This window comes from Cervus elaphus, chromosome 1, assembly GCF_910594005.1.
Source record: "Cervus elaphus chromosome 1, mCerEla1.1, whole genome shotgun sequence".
NCBI lineage: Eukaryota > Metazoa > Chordata > Mammalia > Artiodactyla > Cervidae > Cervus > Cervus elaphus.
This window is the reverse complement of record NC_057815.1, coordinates 60,784,700-60,804,009: the sequence shown is the minus strand read 5'-3', so window position 1 is coordinate 60,804,009 and position 19,310 is coordinate 60,784,700. Positions and strand designations below refer to the sequence as shown.

Here is a 19,310-nt window from a genome sequence, read left to right as displayed (position 1 = left end):
TCCTCCATGGAACCCAGTCTCCCGCAATGCAGGCAGATTCTTTTCTTTACTGTCTGAGCCACCAGAGAAATCCAAGAATACTGGAGTGGGTAACCTATCCCTGCTCCAGGGGATCTTCCCAACCCAGGAATTGAACCAGGGACTCCTGCCTTACAGGAGGATTCTTTACCAGTTGAGTTACCAGGAAAGCCCTTATACATATGTACATATGTATATATCACTTGTGGATACATTATGCATTAAAATAAGGGTATATTATCTAGCTCCTGGTATTATGAAGACCAGTTAGTAATCTGCTATAGTAAAAGTCCAGGGCAGAGATAATGGTAATTGGGACCAGAGTGGAATATTTGAGTGTTGAAAACTGGGATGTTTTTAGGGAAAGAAAAATACCACAGAACTTGCTGATAGATTGTATCTTTGCTAAATCTTGTCCAAAGGAAATATTAGTTCTTTTTTTTTTTTTTTTTCATGGAAAGGTATCTTTTTAAAATTTGTTTCCTTATGTAATTAGCTTCAAGCATTACAGAGTAGCTAAAAGTTTCCAGGCAAGGTATGTGGAGCAGAGGAGTTCATTTTAAATTCATAATTTAATTTTAAATTTCAGAAATCTTCAAAGGGTCTGAGGCAGAAAGGAGGTCATAAAGGAAAAACAAGGTCACTGGGAAACGTGTAAGTGGTGATGATGCTTCCATTGGTAAGACTGCTTCCATTTCAGATGTTGATTTTGACCATTAATTCCTATTCAGGAGTACCAATCAGGGCTGAGGCTTTAAAGGAGTATGTTCCCAGCAGGGAGCTCTTGAATTATGATGCTCATTACCAAGTGTGCTGGCTGCTTTCACATATGACCTTTAAGGCATCAATAATTTATAATGTGATTTATTTGTAAATAAGGTGAAAAGAAAGTACTTGGCTGTCCTGATACAACATGAGTAGCTTGAGGAGTTGATGCAGAAACCAAGGCATAGGTAACTGATAAGAATTTCTTTTCCCAGTGTCTAGGACTGATATAAACCTGGGAAGGTCTGCCCACAGTAAAGTGTCTAATATTATATGACTACAAATGCTTACTAATAAGAAGGTAAGAACTGAGAAATTCTGTCAATAGCAACAAGTAAAATTCAACATTTGTATCTTCATTTTATCTTCATTTTCCTCTCTACTTTTTATTTCTGCTTTAAATTGAGCTGTCCAAAAAATCTGGCTAACTTTCTCTGTGATTGGGTGTAGGATTGTCATAGGGTAAGAAAAGAAAATACTGAAGTAAAATGTAAGGTCACTCTGTCAGAACAGAAAAAGAATTTCAAACATATCCTGGAATATTGATCAGAGAAATGAATGCTTCTTAACTATCAAAATACAGAGCTGATGGAGACAAAATTGTGTCTCTAAGACCAAATGAGGACTAATGTGGCAGATTTTCAGGATTTTCATAATGTAGAGTGAAGTGAAGTCGCTCAGTCGTGTCCAACTCTTTGCGACCCCATGGACTGTAGCCTACCAGGCTCCTCTGTCCATGGGATTTTCCAGGCAAGAGTTCATAATGTAGAAGAACCACATAAAACCAAGACCGGATATGAAGCTCCATCTAGGAGTTGTAGGGCTTCAATATGACACTGGCAGCCACCATCCTGGATAAAAGAAAACCTCCCCAATACTCTCCTGAAGGCCCCCATTACCTCCTTGTTTCTCAGACTATAGATGAGAGGGTTCAGTGCTGGAGTAATGACGGTGTAAAATACAGAGAGGATGTTGTCCTGTCGGGGACTGTGGTAGGAGCCGGGCTGGACATACATAAACATGGCAGCTCCGTAGTACATTCCCACCACAGTCAGATGAGAAGAACATGTGAAGAGGGCTTTCTGCCTTCCTTCTCCTGAGGACATGTGGAGGACAGCAACTAGGACAAATGTATAGGAGGCAAGTATAGCAGCAAGGGAAGGCATGAGAAAGACGGAACCTGACACATACACCATGAACTCGTATCTGGAGGTTTCTGCACAGGCCAATTTCAGCAAGGGTGGGATCTCACAGAGGAGGTGCCTGATTTCCCGGGTCATGCAGAAAGGAAAATGCATGGTATATGAAGTGTGTATCACAGAATTCAGGAATGCCAGGGTCCAAGATGTGGCCATCATGAGCCAGCAGATCCTGGGCCTCATGAGCACCATGTAGTTCAGAGGATGACAAATGGCTACGTACCTGTCATAGGCCATGAAGGCCAATAAGAGGCCCTCTGCACCACCAAGGGTCAGTACTAGGAACATCTGAAGGGCACAGCCCTCAAAGGAGATGGCATTCTCTCCACGCAGATAATCCACAAGTGTTTTAGGAATAACTACAGATGTAAGCATCAAATCCATGAGAGAAAGCTGGCTGAGCAGGAGGTACATGGGCACATGGAGCCGGGCATCCATTGTGATGACCAGGAGCAGCAGGCCATTGCTGGTTAGGGCCAGAGTGTACAGGACTGAGATTGTAGTGTAGAGCAGTCCAGGAGACCCACTGTCAGTCAGAATCCCCACCAAGATGAAACCACTTTCCAAGGTGGAGTTATAGAGCTCCATTCTGTGGTTTTTTTCGTTATCTGAAATTATGAAAAATCAGGTAAGGTAGTTCTGATGTGGTCACTGGGGACTCCTTGCCTTTACAATGTTACAGCCCTTGACCAAAAGAAATTAGTTGCTCAGTTTATCATACCATGTATTAGTCTTTCATTCATAAATTAAATCACCAAGTATGTACTGATAACATGTTGTTAAAATAGCACTTTTCTTTCCCATTTCTGATGTTTCCTTCAATGTTAGGCAAGTTCCATTTGGGCAGTAATTCTGCATTTGCTCTGCTTCACCATCCCACTTCCTTCTCTTGAGAAACAGGAGCAACCTAACCAATGGGAAACATTAAAGGGAAAATTTAGGCATATAGACGTATGGAGTGCACTAAATAGCTTCAGGCACGTCCAATTCTTTGCGACCCTATGGACTGTAGCCCACCAGGCTCCTCTGTCCAAGGGATTCTCTAAGCAAGAATACTGGAGTGGGTTGCTGTGCCCTCCTCCAGGGGATCTTCCCGACCCAGTGATCGAACCCATGTCTCTTTACATCTCCTGCATTGGCAGGTAGGTTCTCTACCACTAGCACCACCTCGGAAGCCCAGACATATGGTATCCAGCTTCTTTTTCCTTCCCTTCTTTTCAGGAGATGCAGCATCTTTGAGAAGGCCCAACATATATTTCCCTCTTTCCCACCCAGGTTGTGAAGCAGTTGAGACAGGAGATATTTGTGTAGCCAAAACATCACCCTATTTTTCATAAAACAGAAATTACGGGATGTAATTTCTGTGTCAGTGGATAATGGACTTCCTAAACCTCAAAATGAACATAATTACCTTTTCAGTCACAAGCAGTGCAGGACCAGGTCAGTACTTCCCACCTAAGAATGACTGGTGGAACAGGAGAACAAGAGATACAAGTACTGGTCATTGAATCTTCTAAGAAAAAGAGAGAATTTTATTCTGGTTCATTCTCCAATTAGATTAACTTCCTCCCTGAAACTTGAGAAGAAAGGAGAGAGTAGAGGCTAAGGATTAACATTCAGTTCAGTTCAGTTCCGTCACTCAGTCGTGTCCGACTCTTTGCGACCCCATGAATCGAAGGCCTCACTGTCCATCACCTACTCCCTGAGTCTACCCAAACCCATGTTACCTTGATGTAAAAGAAAATTTTGGAAGAGAGAAAGAACCATTCCCTCTCGTGTCTATTATGTGCCAGGCACTGTGCTAGCTCCCATTCATACAGGGAAGTACATAGTATATAAAATACCTGACCACATTCAGTTACACTCATAAGGAGCATTGAAAGGTGGGTGGAAAATTCCCTGGCTATCCAGTGGTTGGGACTCCCCGCTCTCACTGCCCAGAGCCTGGGTTCAGTCTTTGGTCAGGGAACTAAGTTCCCACAAGTTTCGTGGCATAGCCAATAAATAAATAAAATAGATGTAACTATAAATAGTGAAAAGCATCCTAAAGGAAAAAAAAATGGACAGTGGTTCTCATGTAGATTGGTAGTTAAAGAAAGCCTTCTGAGTCTGTGAATTTTAAGCTCAGTTTTGAAAGACAAATGTAAATTACCCAATTGAGGAGGGATGAAGAGCTACCTGAGCAATATAAAATATGCAGAATATTTGAAACAGGAAAGAGCTTGTAATTTCTAAGAAGCTGAAGGACAACTGGTGAGGACGGTACTGAACGAGAGACGCTTGGAGAGAGAAACAGGTTCCAAGTCCTGTTTGGCCTTTCAGGGAATATGGACTACTGTTGTTGTTGTTTGTTAACTGAGTCATGTCTGTCTCTTTTGTGACCCCATGGGCTGTAGCCTGCCGGGCTACCTGTCCATGGGGTTTCCTAGGCAAGAATACTGAGGTGGGTTGCCATTTCCTTCTCCAGGGGATCTTTCTGACCCAGGGATCGAACCCACCTCTCCTGCATTGCAGGCCGATTCTTTACCACTGAGTCTCCATGGAATCCCATATAGACTCTAATTGAGAGCTGTTTTTTTTTTTTTTTTAACATTTTATTTTGTATTGGGGTATAGCCAATTAACAAAGTTATAATAATTTCAGGTAAACAATGAAGGGATTCAGCCATACATAAACATGTTTACATGCCTGTCCCAAACTTCCAAACTATCCTTTCCCCCCTCCCTTCCCCTGGCAACCATAAGCTCATTCTCTAAGTCCCTGAGTCTGTTTCTGTTTTGTAAGTTCATTTGTATCATTTCTTTTTAGATTCCACATATAAGGGGTGTCTTTAATCTGTATACACAAGAGTGATTCATACTTTAAAAAAAATAACCCTGATAGTCCCATGGAGGAGTACAAGTAGAAGTTGGGCAAGAACAGACCCAGGGAGATATGTGCAGAGGTGACTGTGGTCATCCAGGTAAGATGGACCAGGGAAATGGCACAGATATGATAGAGTCAAGATTCATGTTGGAAGTAGCATCAACAATTGGTAACTGATATGATTCTTGAGATGGAATTCAGTCCTAAGGAGCTAGTTTAGTAGGTGATAAATAGAAGAATTTAGTATGTTTAAGGGACTAGAAACTTTCATAATAATGGAGAATCTATTTTTCTCAGAGTGAGTAAGTGAATAGAATGGATAGGACTTTATGTGAAAGCTTGGAATTCAAGGACTGTTTTCTCTTGCAAAGTGCATAGTTTGCTGATTCTTCATCATGGTGTCCTTCTTACTACCACCAATTTAGCACTCACCCTCTTTTTGTTGATATTTTGTGATAATGATTTATACCTAATACTTTGACTTGTCTAAGACATTGTGAATAAAACACAAGGCAAGGTCAAACTCCCTGGCTTGAGTTATATCTTTCCTACTGATCACATGATCTTATTTTAACATGTAGCTGTCACATTTTTCTCACGTGTAAAGTAGGAGTGATCTTAGCTCTTTGTAACTGTTTCAGTGGTCTCATGATTTTTTAATTTTCATAACTATTTTACATGTCATATTTTAACTTATATTTTTATGGTTATAGTCACAGAGTTCATCTCAGTTCAGTTGCTCAGTCGTGTCTGACTCTTTGCAACCCCATAGACTGCAGCACACCAGGCCTCCCTGTCTATCACCAACTCCCAGAGTTTACCCAAACTCATGTCCATTGAGTCGGTGATGCCATCCAACCATCTCATCTGCTGTCATCCCCTTTTCCTCCTGCCTTCAATCTTTCCCAGCATCAGGGTCTTTTCAAATGAGTCAGCTCTTTGCATCAGGTGGCCAAAGTATTGGAGTTTCAGCTTCAACATCAGTTCTTCCAATGAACACCCAGGACTGATCTCCTTTAGGATGGACTGGTTGGATCTCCTTGCAGTCCAAGGGACTCTCAAGAGTCTTCTCCAATACCCCAGTTCAAAAGCATCAATGCTTCGGCTCTCAACTTTATTTATAGTCCAGCTCTCACATCCATTCATGACCACTGGAAAAACCATAGCCTTGACCAGACGGACCTTTGTTGGCAAAGTAATGTCTCTGCTTTTTAATATGGTGTTTAGGTTTGTCATAACTTTCCTTCCAAGGAATAAGTGTCTTTTAATTTCATGGCTGTAGTCACCATCTGCATCATGCACCATCTGCAGTGATTTTGGAGCCCCCCAAAATAAAGTCAGCCCCCCAAAAAACAAAAAAACTGTTTCCCCATCTATTTGCCATGAAGTGATGGGACCAGATGCCATGATTTTAGTTTTCTGAATGTTGATAGATTCTCAATAAATATAAAGTATGAGCACTATATAGAAACCAGTTTACAGAGATTTTTGTTCAATTACTCTCTTTTTTTTATTGGTGGTAAAAACAACATGTGATCTACTCTTTTAAAGTTTTAAATGTTGTACAGCAGATCTCCTGAACTTTCCCATTTGGCATGACTGAGACTTTATACTCACTCAACAGCAGCTCTTCTTTTCCACATCCCAGCAGCCCCTGGAAGCCACTATTCTTTCTGCTACAATTTGACTACTTTAGATGACATAAGAGAAATCATGTAGTATTTAGACTTCTGTGGCTGACTTCACTTAACACAGTGTATACCAATTTCTTACATGTTGTAGCATAGGACCAGATTTCTTTCTCTTTATAGTTGAATAAAATTCCATTATATTTATATTACATTTTCTTTAGCCATTCATCTGTCAGTGGACGTTTAAGTTGTTCCTCCCTTTTGGCTATTAACATACTTTATCGATTGCCCTCCAAATCAGTTCATCATCTGGCCAGCTGACCTCCCCTGCCTCATTTCTGCCTGTGGTTCCTAGCCTCTGCACCCTCCTCTGTCCCTGTCTGGACCCCAAATCCCTCCATGTTGATTCAGTTGAAATTCTCCAGGAAATTGTGTTTCCTCTTGCCTCTAGGCTTTTGCACTTGCAGCTCCTCTTCCTAGAAAGTGCCATTTCTTTCCCCTTTCCCATTCCTTATGCTCTAATCCTTTTTCTCAGTTAAAATTTCCTGGTACTTCCTAACATCTCTGTTACTACCTCCCAGAAGTTTGCCTTGCTTCTCTCAGAGTAAGTAGCTTCCCAGACTATTGCAGTCAAATATTTTAATGCTAATCTTTAAGCATAAGGATTATGTCTTATTCGCAGTGTTTGCTCAGTATATGGCACAGCCCCTCAATTAGAGAATATCCTTGATGATTATTTGTTGAATAAATGAGACCAACATTAATGACATGTCCAAGACTTAGGGAACAAATAACATTTCCTAACCATTTACATTTCCTAACTAGGGTCCTACTCCCATTTCCTGATCATTCACTTACAGAAAGCTCATAATACCCCCCAAACAGAGATAAAATCCTTACCTCTGATAGATAGGAGATACTGCTGGTCAACTTCACTGTTGGTTGTGTATCTTGTTTGGAGAGTGAAGAAGTGCAACTAGAAATTGGTGAGTAAATAAAGTAGATTTTGTACCAGTGCATGAAGGGGACCAGCTGTGAGGAGGTATGTGGGATCAGTGGGTCAGGGTGTTCCCACCCACTTGGCTTTGCAGGGCCTCCCTGGAATGGGCCACCTGGCCTTTGAATGACCTCCACTTCAGAGAGAAGGGTCTCATAGGAACCTGAAACAGCCTGTCCCCTCTCTTATGAGAAGGGTTAAGACAGGCTGTGTCTCTGACCCAGTCACCTTGTGAAGGAATTTTCCTAGCCATTAAGCAATTGTCTAACTAAGGTAAATGCTTAACTTTTAAAAACAGTTTCACTCCTACTTGGCTCTGGAGGAAAAACTAAATAAAGGAAAACCACTGCAGATGATCCAGGAAGAGGACCCAAAGGAAGGCCTGCAAAGCCTGGCCTCACTTTCCCAGGGGTCACCGTGAGACAGGGCCTGTCCTTGGGGGTGGCTCTTCTGCCTCCCTATATGATGACAATGACTTTGTCCCTCTGCTCAGAAGCTTTGTTTAAAAGGAACTCTCTCCCCAGCTGAATTGATCCCTTCCTGGAAGTGCTGGGAGACAGGACTTTTAATAAGTCTCCTGGATGTGATACCTGACCTCTTACTTCTTCTTTCATCTCTCAATAAATGAGTTCTGCACCACAGTAGAAGAAACATGGAGGGGGGTGCTGCTATTTACAATCCCTGAGTTCACACCTAATGACCAGGCCTTGGGCTAGTACTGTGCATCTCTGCCAAATTCACAGGGATTTGAGAAGACCCAATGAGGTCTCAGGAGAGCTGTGAAAGCAGGACTCTATCTCAGTCTTTCCTCTGGAGGGAACTGTTGCACTGAGCACAAGTGAGTAAATCAGAGCAAATTAATTAAGGCTAAAGCACACAATGTATCCTGCTTTGTTTTCCCTCCATAGTTCTTTTTTTTTTTTTCCTCATTCAATATGTAACCCTTACTTTGCATGCTTTGTTTTCCTCCCATTATTCTGTTTTTTTTCTCATTCAATTTGTATTAACTTCAACTATGCACTGAACACAACATTATATAGCAATAATATAGAAAAAAATAACCAACCATCCTTTCTTAGGGATGTTACCTTCTAGGTGGTAGAGAACAAGAAATAAAATATCGTAAGTGTTACATTGTATATTAGGAGTTTTCAAGTGCTTTGGAACTAAAAAAAGGTAAGAGGAACAGAGAATGTGGGAAGAAATTGTAAGGGTTAGAGCAGAGCTTACTGAGAAAATGTCCTTTGAGCAAAAATGTGAAGATCATTTTAGACAGAGAGAAGAGCCACTGAAAAGGTTCTGAGGTCAAGCTGAGGTAGGCAAACAAGGAGACCAAGGCAGCTGGACTGGAGTGAGCAAGCTGGGTTGGATGGAGTAGGAGATGAGGTCAGAGAGGAAGCGCAGTAAGCACATAGAACTACTGTGAAGGTTTCGACTTTTGTTCTAAGTGAATCAGGGAATGATTGGGGGTCTTTGAATAGGAAATTGAAATAATCTGAATTTTGCTTAAGAGGAATTGTCACTTTGTTAAAGACTTTGTTTTGTTACTCCGTTAAAGACTTTACAGGGACCAGAAAGGAAGCAAGCAGACTGGTTAGGAACCTGTTGCAATGACCCAGAAAGGAGCCAATGACTTGGGTCAGAGGGGTGGCAGTGGAAGAGTTGTTAAGTGATAATCCTGGATGTAGTCAGAGAAAGGATGTGTGTATCTTTAAATGTCAGTTTTGTGAGTTTGCTGCTGCTCAGTTAAGTAGGTGATTAGAACTTAGTGCTGGTGGCCTCTATTTTAGTCCATTAAATGTTTTCTCTGATGCTGAGATTCTTTATGAATTCATCAAAGGTTATTTAATTTCTACTTTGCGCCAGCTATGGTGCCAGGCTCAGTGACCCCACTGTGGAAAATATGTAGTTTCTGCCCTACTTCTATGGTTGTGGGGAAGATATTGAAAACTGTAGTCAAAGCTCACATCTTAATACAGAAGATCCTAGACAGTCTATCTTGTGAAGGAGGTGGATTTCTGTAGATTCCACAATAGCACACCACCAAGCTCTTCCTAGAAACACACACGTTACACACACACGTTAGTGGTCTGTATTAACATGATTTAGTCATCTTCTTCTTAAGGTAAAGTGGGATCTATAAGTCATCACTCCATATTTCCTTCTGCTCCCTGGGAAGGGTATTAGAGGGCAGGGAATTCATAATTATCTCCAAGAAGAGGAGAACATTTCTTGTTCAAAGAGTGAATGTTTGCTGAGTCAGAAGACCTACAGATCTTGCCTCAATGACTCTCAAGCGTGAGGAAAAGGGTAGAGATGTTATTCTCCTTATATGGCCCTAAAGAAACCTCTAGCTAACCTTTCTCAAAACCAAACCCACAGTCTCAGTCTGTTAGTAGCTGAATTATAATGCAAATTGAATTCCTAAATTTCCAGGATGTCTTCTGCTAAAGTGAGGGTATTGATTAGGGAAGAATGGGAACCTGACAATTGGACTAGGGGCAAATAGATTCCCATGACTCTGAAGACATTGTTCTGCTAATTTTTTGACCAATAATAAGCTGTTTCATGAGAGTTTGGCCCTTATTTGCCTTAGAAATGTGTAATAAATGCCCCTGAGGTTGTTACCATTAAGACACTGCAGATTCTCCTCAGGGGCCACTCTCACCTTCCCTCTTTGCTTCCAAACTTGTAAGTAAACTCAAGTTCCAGCAAACTCAAAGAGTGAGAGTTCTTATACATCAAAGGAGCAGTGTGATTTTTCTGACGTATACAGACAGAAATCTGGGAAATAAGTGTGGGGATGGAGCTCATGGGTATGGAATTATGGTGGGAGGAACATAAAGTTGGATCAGGCTAAACTTATTGATATGGACCAATAAGTAGAGACCTTGGATTCAGTGTTTCAGCTCAAGAGGTTAGAAAGGGCTCTACAGATCGTTTAGTTGGCTGGCTAAAACATGAGCCCAAGGGTAGGTCTCCTACAGTAATTAGAATTTAAAGTGTAAGATTTACATTTATATACTATAGAGTAAGTTGACCAAAAACTTTGGGAGATAAACTGTTGGAATGGGTTTATCAAATAAGACCTGCTCACTGACTCTGGCAGAATACATCTTTCACTATGACTGTGAGAAAACAAATTTATGAGAGAAGACCCAGCATCCTTTAAGGGCCCCGTGGTTGGTCTTCTGTGTAGGTCAGAAATTATAGTGGAAGCGGCTACCATTGAACTGGGATCTCTAAATGCAATGGGAATAATGGGATCTCATATGGCATGGCCATCATCATATCTTAATCATCAAAGATAAGTTGAATGTGGCTGCTGTAATGGGTGGAGGAGTGAAAGCAGTAAGCATAGCAGTCTGACTCACAGAGACTGATGGTTAGTGGATGATGATGTTCTTAGAAAATAACTTCTTGGTTTCAAATCCTTTGTTCTTGAGGTTAAGTCATGGTCAGCTAACGAAATCCAGTGAATCTCTACCAAACAAATGTCATTTTCTGATCTGACAAGAAAGGCAAGGTGCCAAGGCACAACTCTCCCCTGCCAAGGTCCTGGTCCTGGCTAAGAGATGGCAGATCTCAGCTGGTAGCTTCCTCAGGGCCAGGTCCCCAGACCTTGCCCAGCTGTCATCACTGAGGGAGCCAGGCACCCAGGACTCAACTGGCTCTCAGGCTCCCTAAACAGTGGAGTGGGGTTGGGGGGTCAGCCAGGTCCCATAGACTGTGAACCCAGACAGACTGCCACTACTATTAGGTCACAGAAACAGGGATGGGGGAGAAGCTTACCGCTACCTCAAGGCCTGGGCCAAGCCAGTGGGTAGCCTTGATGAGGGCTCTGGAGACCTGTAGGACATAACCCCCAGCCTCATTCTGTGGCCTCTCAACTCGCTCATTGGCCCAAGGCCAGGCGAGCTGGAAGACCCTAGTGAGAAGGCCAGGATCCCCTTTTTACCTCACTCTTCAACTGACAACCACCACTCCCACTGGACCTTTGGCTGAATTCCTCACTAACATGGCTCATTAATGGTTGGTTGCTTGTGGGCGGGGCCCACATGGTGCTGACCAATGGCCAAGAATGACAGCTACAGACAGCTTAGGGTGAACAGTGTCGGATTCATGGTCTCCAAAGAAGAAGATTCAGCTTCGGGACTAGAGACCAGGCTTGGTCACTCAAGAGCTTTTGTGTCCAAGTTTTATTAAAGTGAAAAAGGAACAGAGAAAGCTTCTGTCATAGACATCGGAAGGGGGATGGAGAGTGACCCCTGTGCTAGTCCTAGCAAGCTGTTTTATGTCTGTTAGAAAGTTATTAATTAGATAAGAGAGACACCTCAAGGCTGAGGGAGTTTCACTGGGCCCCTCTCCCACAAAATGCATTTTAGAGATAGGATGGCACGAGGTGTGTCATCCCCCAGCCATGAAACAATTGATGTGAATACTGGTTTGTTGAGCTATTACCAGCCCAAGGTTTGAGAAAAGAAAAAAAAGTTAGTCTTTGGTGGACCCATTTTGAAGAAAGGCAAATTCCAAAGCAAATACATAGTTTCATTAACATAGCTTAAGAAAAACTTTTCCTTGGAGAGTTTGTTTCCTCCTGCCACTTAAGGGAGAGACAAAAATGTCTTAACCCTTGCAGCCTATTTTCTGTTTGGAGACCCCTGGCCTTCCTGCCTGTTACCCTTTCATTCCCCCCTTCTTTTAGGAGAATTATGTTGCCTAGGGAAAGGGGTGTCATTCTCATTCTGTAACTGCTTCTGAGCTGGTAAGGGGCATGGTCCCTAAATTGGTGAGGCAACATATTCTCCTAACCTTCATACTGAAGGTCTCTGATCCAGGGCCCCCAAGTAGTAATTGCAGGAAGCTTCCCAGTCACAGGAGTTTGAGCAGCCATTTGTAACTAAAAGTTTCAGATGGTTAGAAACAAACCCCATTTTACAGTTACAGATGTAAGGCAAAATAGTCATTAAACCAAGTAAAAACCTAATGAACATCATGTCCATAGGCTCCAACAGTACGCAAACTGTGAACCTAAAGATGTTCAAGCTGGATTTAGAAAAGGCAGACAAACCAGAGATCAAATTGCCAACATCTGCTGGATCACCAAATAAACAAGAGAGTTCCAGAAAAACATCTACTTTTGCTTTATTGGCTATGCCAAAGTCTTTGACTGTGTTGCTCGCAACAAACTGTGGAAAATTCTTCAAGACATGGGAATACCAGACCACCTGACCAGCCTCCTGAGAAATCTGTATGCAGGTCAGGAAGCAACGGTTAGAACTGGACATGGAACAACAGACTGGTTCCAAATCGGGAAAGGAGTATGACAAGGCTGTATATTGTCACCCTGCTTATTTAACTTATATGCAGAGTACATCATGAGAAATGTCGGGCTGGATGAAGCACAAACTGGAATCAAGATTGCCGGGAGAAATATCAATAATCTCAGATATGCAGATGACACCACCCTTATGGCAGAAAGCGAAGAAGAACTAAAGAGCCTCTTGATGAAAGCGAAAGAAGAGAGTAAAAATGTTGGCTTTAACCTCAGCATTCAGAAAACTAACAGAGTTAGTAAACTAAAGGCCCCTGGCCTTCCTGCCTGTTACCCTATCACTACCAGTCCCATGGCAACTGTTGTCTGGTAACACTGTAGGGAAAGAGGGGAGAAATAATGCACAACAATGGCTTCATGCAAAGAGCTGCACTTGGCTTGCTCTATTACAAAGTTAGTATGCTTACTGTTTTTTCTTATCATGGAATGGTGAAGTCAAGTGGGCCTTAGGCAGCATTACTACAAAAAAAGCTAGTGGAGGTGATGAAATTCCAGCTGAGCTCTTTCAAATCCTGAAAGATGATGCTATAAAAATGCTGCAATCATCAATGTATGACAAAACCCACTGAAATGTTGTGAAGTAATTAGCCTCCAACTAATAAAAAAATTAAAAAAAAAAATTAAAAAACACTAAAAAAAAAAAAAAAAGAAAAAAAAAAATGCTGCAATCAATATGCCAGCAAATTTGGAAAACTCGGCAATGGCCACAGGACTGGAAAAGGTCAATTTTCATTCTAATCCCAAAGAAAGGTAATGCCAAAAAATGTTCAATTACTGGACAGTTCAGTTCAGTCACTCAGTCATGTCTGACTCTTTGCGACCCTATGGAGTGCAGCATGCCAGGCTTCCCTGTCAATCACCACCTCCCGGAGCTTGCTCAAATTCATGTCCATTGAGTTGGTGATGCCATCTAACCATCTTACCGTCTGTCATCCCCTTTTCCTCCTGCCTTCGATCTTTCCCAGCAAAAGGGTCTTTTCCAAGGAGTTAGTTCTTTGCATCAGGTGGCCAAAGTATTGGAGCTTCAGCTTTAGCATCAGTCCTTCCAATGAATATTCAGGACTGATTTCCTTTATTATCTCCTGGAGTTTGTCAGGGAAACCTGACATGCTGCAGTCCACGGAGTGGCAAAGAGTTGGACATGACTGAACAACAACACCAGGAAGCAGCAATTACTCTAGACATTTCAACGAGACATTTACCTATCAGATGATTGTAGATAAATGTGACAAAAATTCAAGTACCTTCCACTGAAGTGAAATTTCTAGGTGTTTAGCGGTGTTGTTACCGAGCCCAAGCTTGTTCTGCTTGCCCCATGACAGACCAATAAATTGAGAGATGAGTTGTTTAAACAAGGAATAACAACTTTAATCAGAAGTTAGCAGACTGAGCAAATGGCAGGCTGTGTGTTCAGTTGTGTCTGACTCTTTGCGACCCCATGGGCAATAGCCCTCCAGGCTTCACTATCCGCGGGAATTTTTCAGGCAAGAATACTGGAATGGGCTGCCATTTCCTTCTCCAGGGGATCTGATCTTCCCAACCCAGGGATCAAATCTGTGTTTCCTACATTCCAGGAGGATTTTTTATCATTGCACCACCTGGGAAGACCCAGAGGGCAGACTAGCAGTCTCAAAAGAACATTTTCCCTCAGTCTGAATTGGGGCTCCCTTTATAAACAAGAGTGGGAGGGGCCCATTTCGGCACTGACCAACGGCTGAGCAGGGCCAATAACGGCAGCTAGTCGACCGTTACTAACAGTCGCCTGCTTGGGGGAGGGGCTCACTGCGGTGACGGCTCACTGCGCCGCTGAGTGCCGGCAAATAGCTGGTGCCTGGCTCACTGCCACTGCACCCAGAGCAGAAAGGCGCGACTCCAGAAAGCCGGCAAGTCCAAAGTACCAGGTTTCTCCAGCAGTGTCGTCCTCCAGCCCTTGGTGGCCGAGGCGTGCAGGCTGCAGACAACATGGTGGCCACATAAAAATGGCTGACACGTCAGGCAATCATGAACACTGTGTGAGGCAACAGGCAGCCAGCCTCATGAGTGCCGAGGTGGCCCTGGAGCTGACGCTCCCGGACCAGAGCCCTGCCTGCCTGCTTGCGCAGTGGGTGAGTGCCGGGAGCAGTGGCCTGACAGGTTAGGCTCAGTGAGGGCTGCCAGCAGAGAGGTGCGACAGAGAGGCCACTGCCTCAACGGAGCACAAGCCGGTGCCAGGGAGGGAAGGGCGCATCACACCTCCGGGTTCAGGCTGGGAAGGCCACCAGTACAGTGAGGGACATGTTGAGACATCCTTTGTAAAGTAAAAGGAAAATGAGGCGTAATATCTAGTATGCTGCTTTGGTTTTGAAGGCAATATTCCTCACGTGGGTGAGCTATTCCAGCTCATCTACCAAATGACTCAAAAGCAGGGTCCAGACTAAGAAAAGGCTCTGCAACAGGTCTAAGATTCTCTGTCTTATGGGCCGTTTGATCCAACGGATACATTGGTGTTGGAAGGGATGCTGTTTAGAGCCTTTAGGAAACCCTTTTATATGAATCACAGAACAAACACTTAGGATTTTGGAGCAAATCCCTGACATCTCTGTGAATAACTACTCTCCTTTTGAGAAACAGCTTTTAGCTTACTATTGGGCTTTGTCAGACCATGAACACTTAACCATAGGCCATGAAGGACCTGGCTGCCATTATAAATTGGGTGTTATCTGACCCACCAAGCTATAGGGTTAGACATGGACAGTAGTTCCCCATTATAGAATGGAAGTGGTATGTATGAGGTAGGGCTTGAACAGGCCATGAAGACATAAATTGCATGGGGAAGTGGCCCAAATGCCCGTGGCTCTTATTCTTGCTAAATTACCTTCTATCTCCAAGGCCACACATACAGCATCTTGGGGAATTCTCTATGACCAGTTAGTTGACTGAGGAAGGGAAAACCTGGACATGGTTTACAGATGATTCTGCACAATGTGAAGGAGCTGCCCTAAAGTGGACAGCTACAACAGTACAGCCGCTTTCCAGTACATCCCCGAAGGACCATGGTAAAGGTAATTTGTCCCAATGGATAGAACCTTGACCCAGGGTACCTGTTTGTCCATTTTGCCTATTAAAAGAAATGATCAAAAGTATAAATCTATATACTTAATCAATGGTTTTTCTGGATGGTTCAGGATTTACAAGGAGCATGATTCAAAAATTGGAGACAAGGAAGTCAGGGAAGAGGAAATGTGATTATACTTCTCTGAATGGAGCCATGAAATTAAAAGATTCTTGCTCCTTGGAAGAAAAACTATGACCAACCTAGACAGCATATTAAAAAGCAGAGACATTACTTCGCCAACAAAGGTCCCATCTAATTAAAGCTATGGTTTCTCCAGTAGTCATGTATGGATGTGAGAGTTGGATTATAAAGAAAGCTGAACACCAAAGAATTGATGCTTTTGAACTGTGGTATTGGAGAAGACTCTTGAGAGTCCCTTGGACTGCAAGGAGATCAAACCAGTCAACCTAAAGGAAATCAGTCCTGAATATTCATTGGAGGGACTGATGCTGAAGCTGAAATGCTCCAATACTTTGGGCACCTGATGCAAAGAACTGACTCATTGGAAAAGACCCTGATGTTGCACAAGATTGAAGGCAGGAGGAGAAGGGGACGACAGAGGGTGAGATGGTTGGATGGCATCACTGACTCGATGGACATGAGTTTGAGTAAGCTCCAGGACTTGGTGATGGACAGGGAGGCCTGGTGTGCTGCAGTCCATGGGGTTGCAAAGAGTCAGACATGACTGAGGGACTGAACTGAACTGTACTGAATGGGAAAAAAAATCATTAAGATATTTTGTGTTCCATGTGAATACTCACCAAAAGTTGACCTCATCAAAAAATTATTGTTTTAATGAGTGAATAGGATGACTTGTTCTGTGGATAATAGTCTTTTCCCCCAGCCACTTTTGTCATTTCCCAGTGGGCTCATATGTGAAATGACCACTGTGGCAGGGGTGGAATTTATGCATGGGCTCAGAATCATTGACGTATACTTGCTAAGGATGACCTGGCTAGAGCTACTGTCCAATCTGTCAGCAGTAGAGACCAACATTGAGTCCCTAATATGGCAACATTTCCTGCCAATTACCTGATGATTACTGGTTACGTTGGACCACTTCCAACATGGAAGGGGCAACACTATGTTCTTCCTGGAATAGACACTAACTTTTGATATAGTATTGCCTTCCCTAAATGCAGTACTTCTGTCAAAGCTACCATCTGTGGATTTACAGAATGATTTATCCATTCTTGTAGTTTTTCCACAATGCATTGCTTCTGATCAATAAATGAAGTGTGTTTCACAGAAGATGAAATACGGCAATGTGTCCATGCTCATGGCATTCACTGATCTTACCGGGAAGAATATGACTGAGATACAGGAAATCCCTTAGGGAATCTCTTAGCACCATGATTAAAGCTAATGGAAAATTACAACTTGGTTCAGGCAGGGTTTCTAATAGCTCAGACCCTTCAGGAATGAAGGTTTCAGTCACCATATGAAGCAAAGAACAGTGGACAGCTGAGGTGTTTTTTGAGAGCAGAGACTATGGAATGGGTTGTTAAAGACAATTACAAACATTAGTAAAGACCATGTGACCAGTTGCATAAATGAAATAAAATTTGTGATAGTTTAATATTAAAATATTTATTTTGTTATAAATATATGTATATCCATATATATATCATTTAGCATAAAATATATTAATAAATTTATACCACAGTGTTTAAGTTACAAATATCAAGGGAAAAGGGTGAACACCCCCAAGGACTTTGCAGCTTCTGGAGAAAGGATTAGCATAGTTTTGGTTTTACACAGGATAGTTGTATTGTGTTAGGTGGAAGAATGAGCTTGTTATTGTCTTTATTTTGGAGATTGCATGATTTAAGGAGATAAATGTGAGCTCTAAGTTGACAAGGGAAGACCGTGGTGGCCAATTTTATGTATCAACTTGGCTAGGTTTTATTTCCCAGTTTTTCAATCAAACACTAATCCAGGTGTGACTGTGAAGGTATTTTATTAGAGGTGATTCAAGTCCATGTTCAGTTCACTTTAAGTATAAAAGATTATTCTAGATAATTTAGAGGAACTTTGTTCAATCAAGTGAAGGGCCTTAAGAGGAGAACTGAGGGTGAAGAAATTTCACCTGTGAGAAGTAGCTTAATCTCATGCCCAAGAGTTCCAGGCTTCCCTTCCTGACAGCCTGCCCTCTGAATTTCAAATTTGTGTCGCCAACTCCCACAGTTGCATAAGTTAGTTCCATGTAATAAACTTTTAATACATATCTCCTACTGGGTCTGCTTTATCTGATTGAACCCTTACTTATACAGTCAATACATTTTTTTCCTGCAACAAAGGGGAAATTTTACCAATTTAGTTACCTGGAAAACTTCCTGCTACCATCAGCTTTGGTAATCTATCTTACTCTTTCTGGTTCACTGTCTGATGGTTGTCCAGGTAAACATTTACCTATTTCCATCCTTCTCTGAAGATTTCTAGTCAGCTACAAGTCATTCCATCTTTCCTTCTTGAAAACCACTCTTCTGATTTTGAATATAGTAGCATAATTATAATTGGAGTACAATATTAAACAGGCAATATAATTATAAAATCCATGTACAACTTTTTTCCTTTTTTTTGAATTTTTTATTTTGTATTGGGGTATAGCTGATTAACAATGTTGTGATAGTTTCAAGTGAATAGTGAAGGGACTCAGCCATCCATATACATGTATCCATTCTCCCCCAAACCCCCCTCCCATCCAGGCTGCCACATAACATTGAATAGAGTTCCATGTGCTATACAATAAGTCCTTGTTAATTATCCATTTTAAACCATTCCTAATGGTCAGTGTGTACATAACCTTTCCAAACTCCCTAACTATTCCTTCCCCTGGTGACCATAAGTTCATTTTCTAAGTCTGTGAGTCTCTTTGTTTTGTAAGTAAGGATCATTTGTATCATTTCTTTTTAGAGTCCACATATAAGGGATGTCATAGACTATTTCTCCTCTGTCTGACTTACTTCACCTAGTAGTATGTACAGCCTTTAATCATTAATTTAAGAAACCTGAATTGTGGACAAAGTTTTCAGTTATACTATTTTCTCTACTTTTCTGTATGATTTAAACATTTAAAAATAAAATATTAAAAGTATTAAAGTAAAATAAATATTACAAGCAAAAAATAACAAAGGAGAGAGAAAAATGTACTGTTGTATGGACAATAAGATACCTCCCTTGGAAATACAATTCATCAAGTAAAATAGAACATAAGTAAGGACAGGGAGGATTTGTATAACACATGACCTAATGGCTACACAGAAAATTTTTAAATCAGGTGGTCTAAACCAGAAAAGGAACGTCAGTTTATAAATATAGATGATGGTTGAGGTTATAATAAAAGTAATTCTACAGCTGCTTAATTAAAAGTAAAACATTTTTAGAATAAAAAATAATCTCATGA

General features: G+C 41.8%; 2 protein-coding genes across 2 annotated transcripts in view; both read right to left on the bottom strand.

The window, feature by feature from the left end:
- LOC122694965 (interferon-induced very large GTPase 1-like) overlaps positions 1-19,310 on the bottom strand; it is a 1,416,129-nt gene that overhangs the window by 379,870 nt on the left and 1,016,949 nt on the right. The window lies entirely within an intron of this gene.
- On the bottom strand, positions 1,542-2,570 carry LOC122701921 (olfactory receptor 2AG1-like). The gene has a single exon (XM_043915367.1). It carries the CDS (start codon positions 2,568-2,570, stop codon positions 1,542-1,544), a length of 1,029 nt encoding a protein of 342 aa, XP_043771302.1.

Coding starts and splice junctions, on each gene's coding strand:
- LOC122701921 (XM_043915367.1), bottom strand. CDS start 2,570: ATGGAGCTCTATAACTCCACCTTGGAAAGTGGTTTCATCTTGGTGGGG.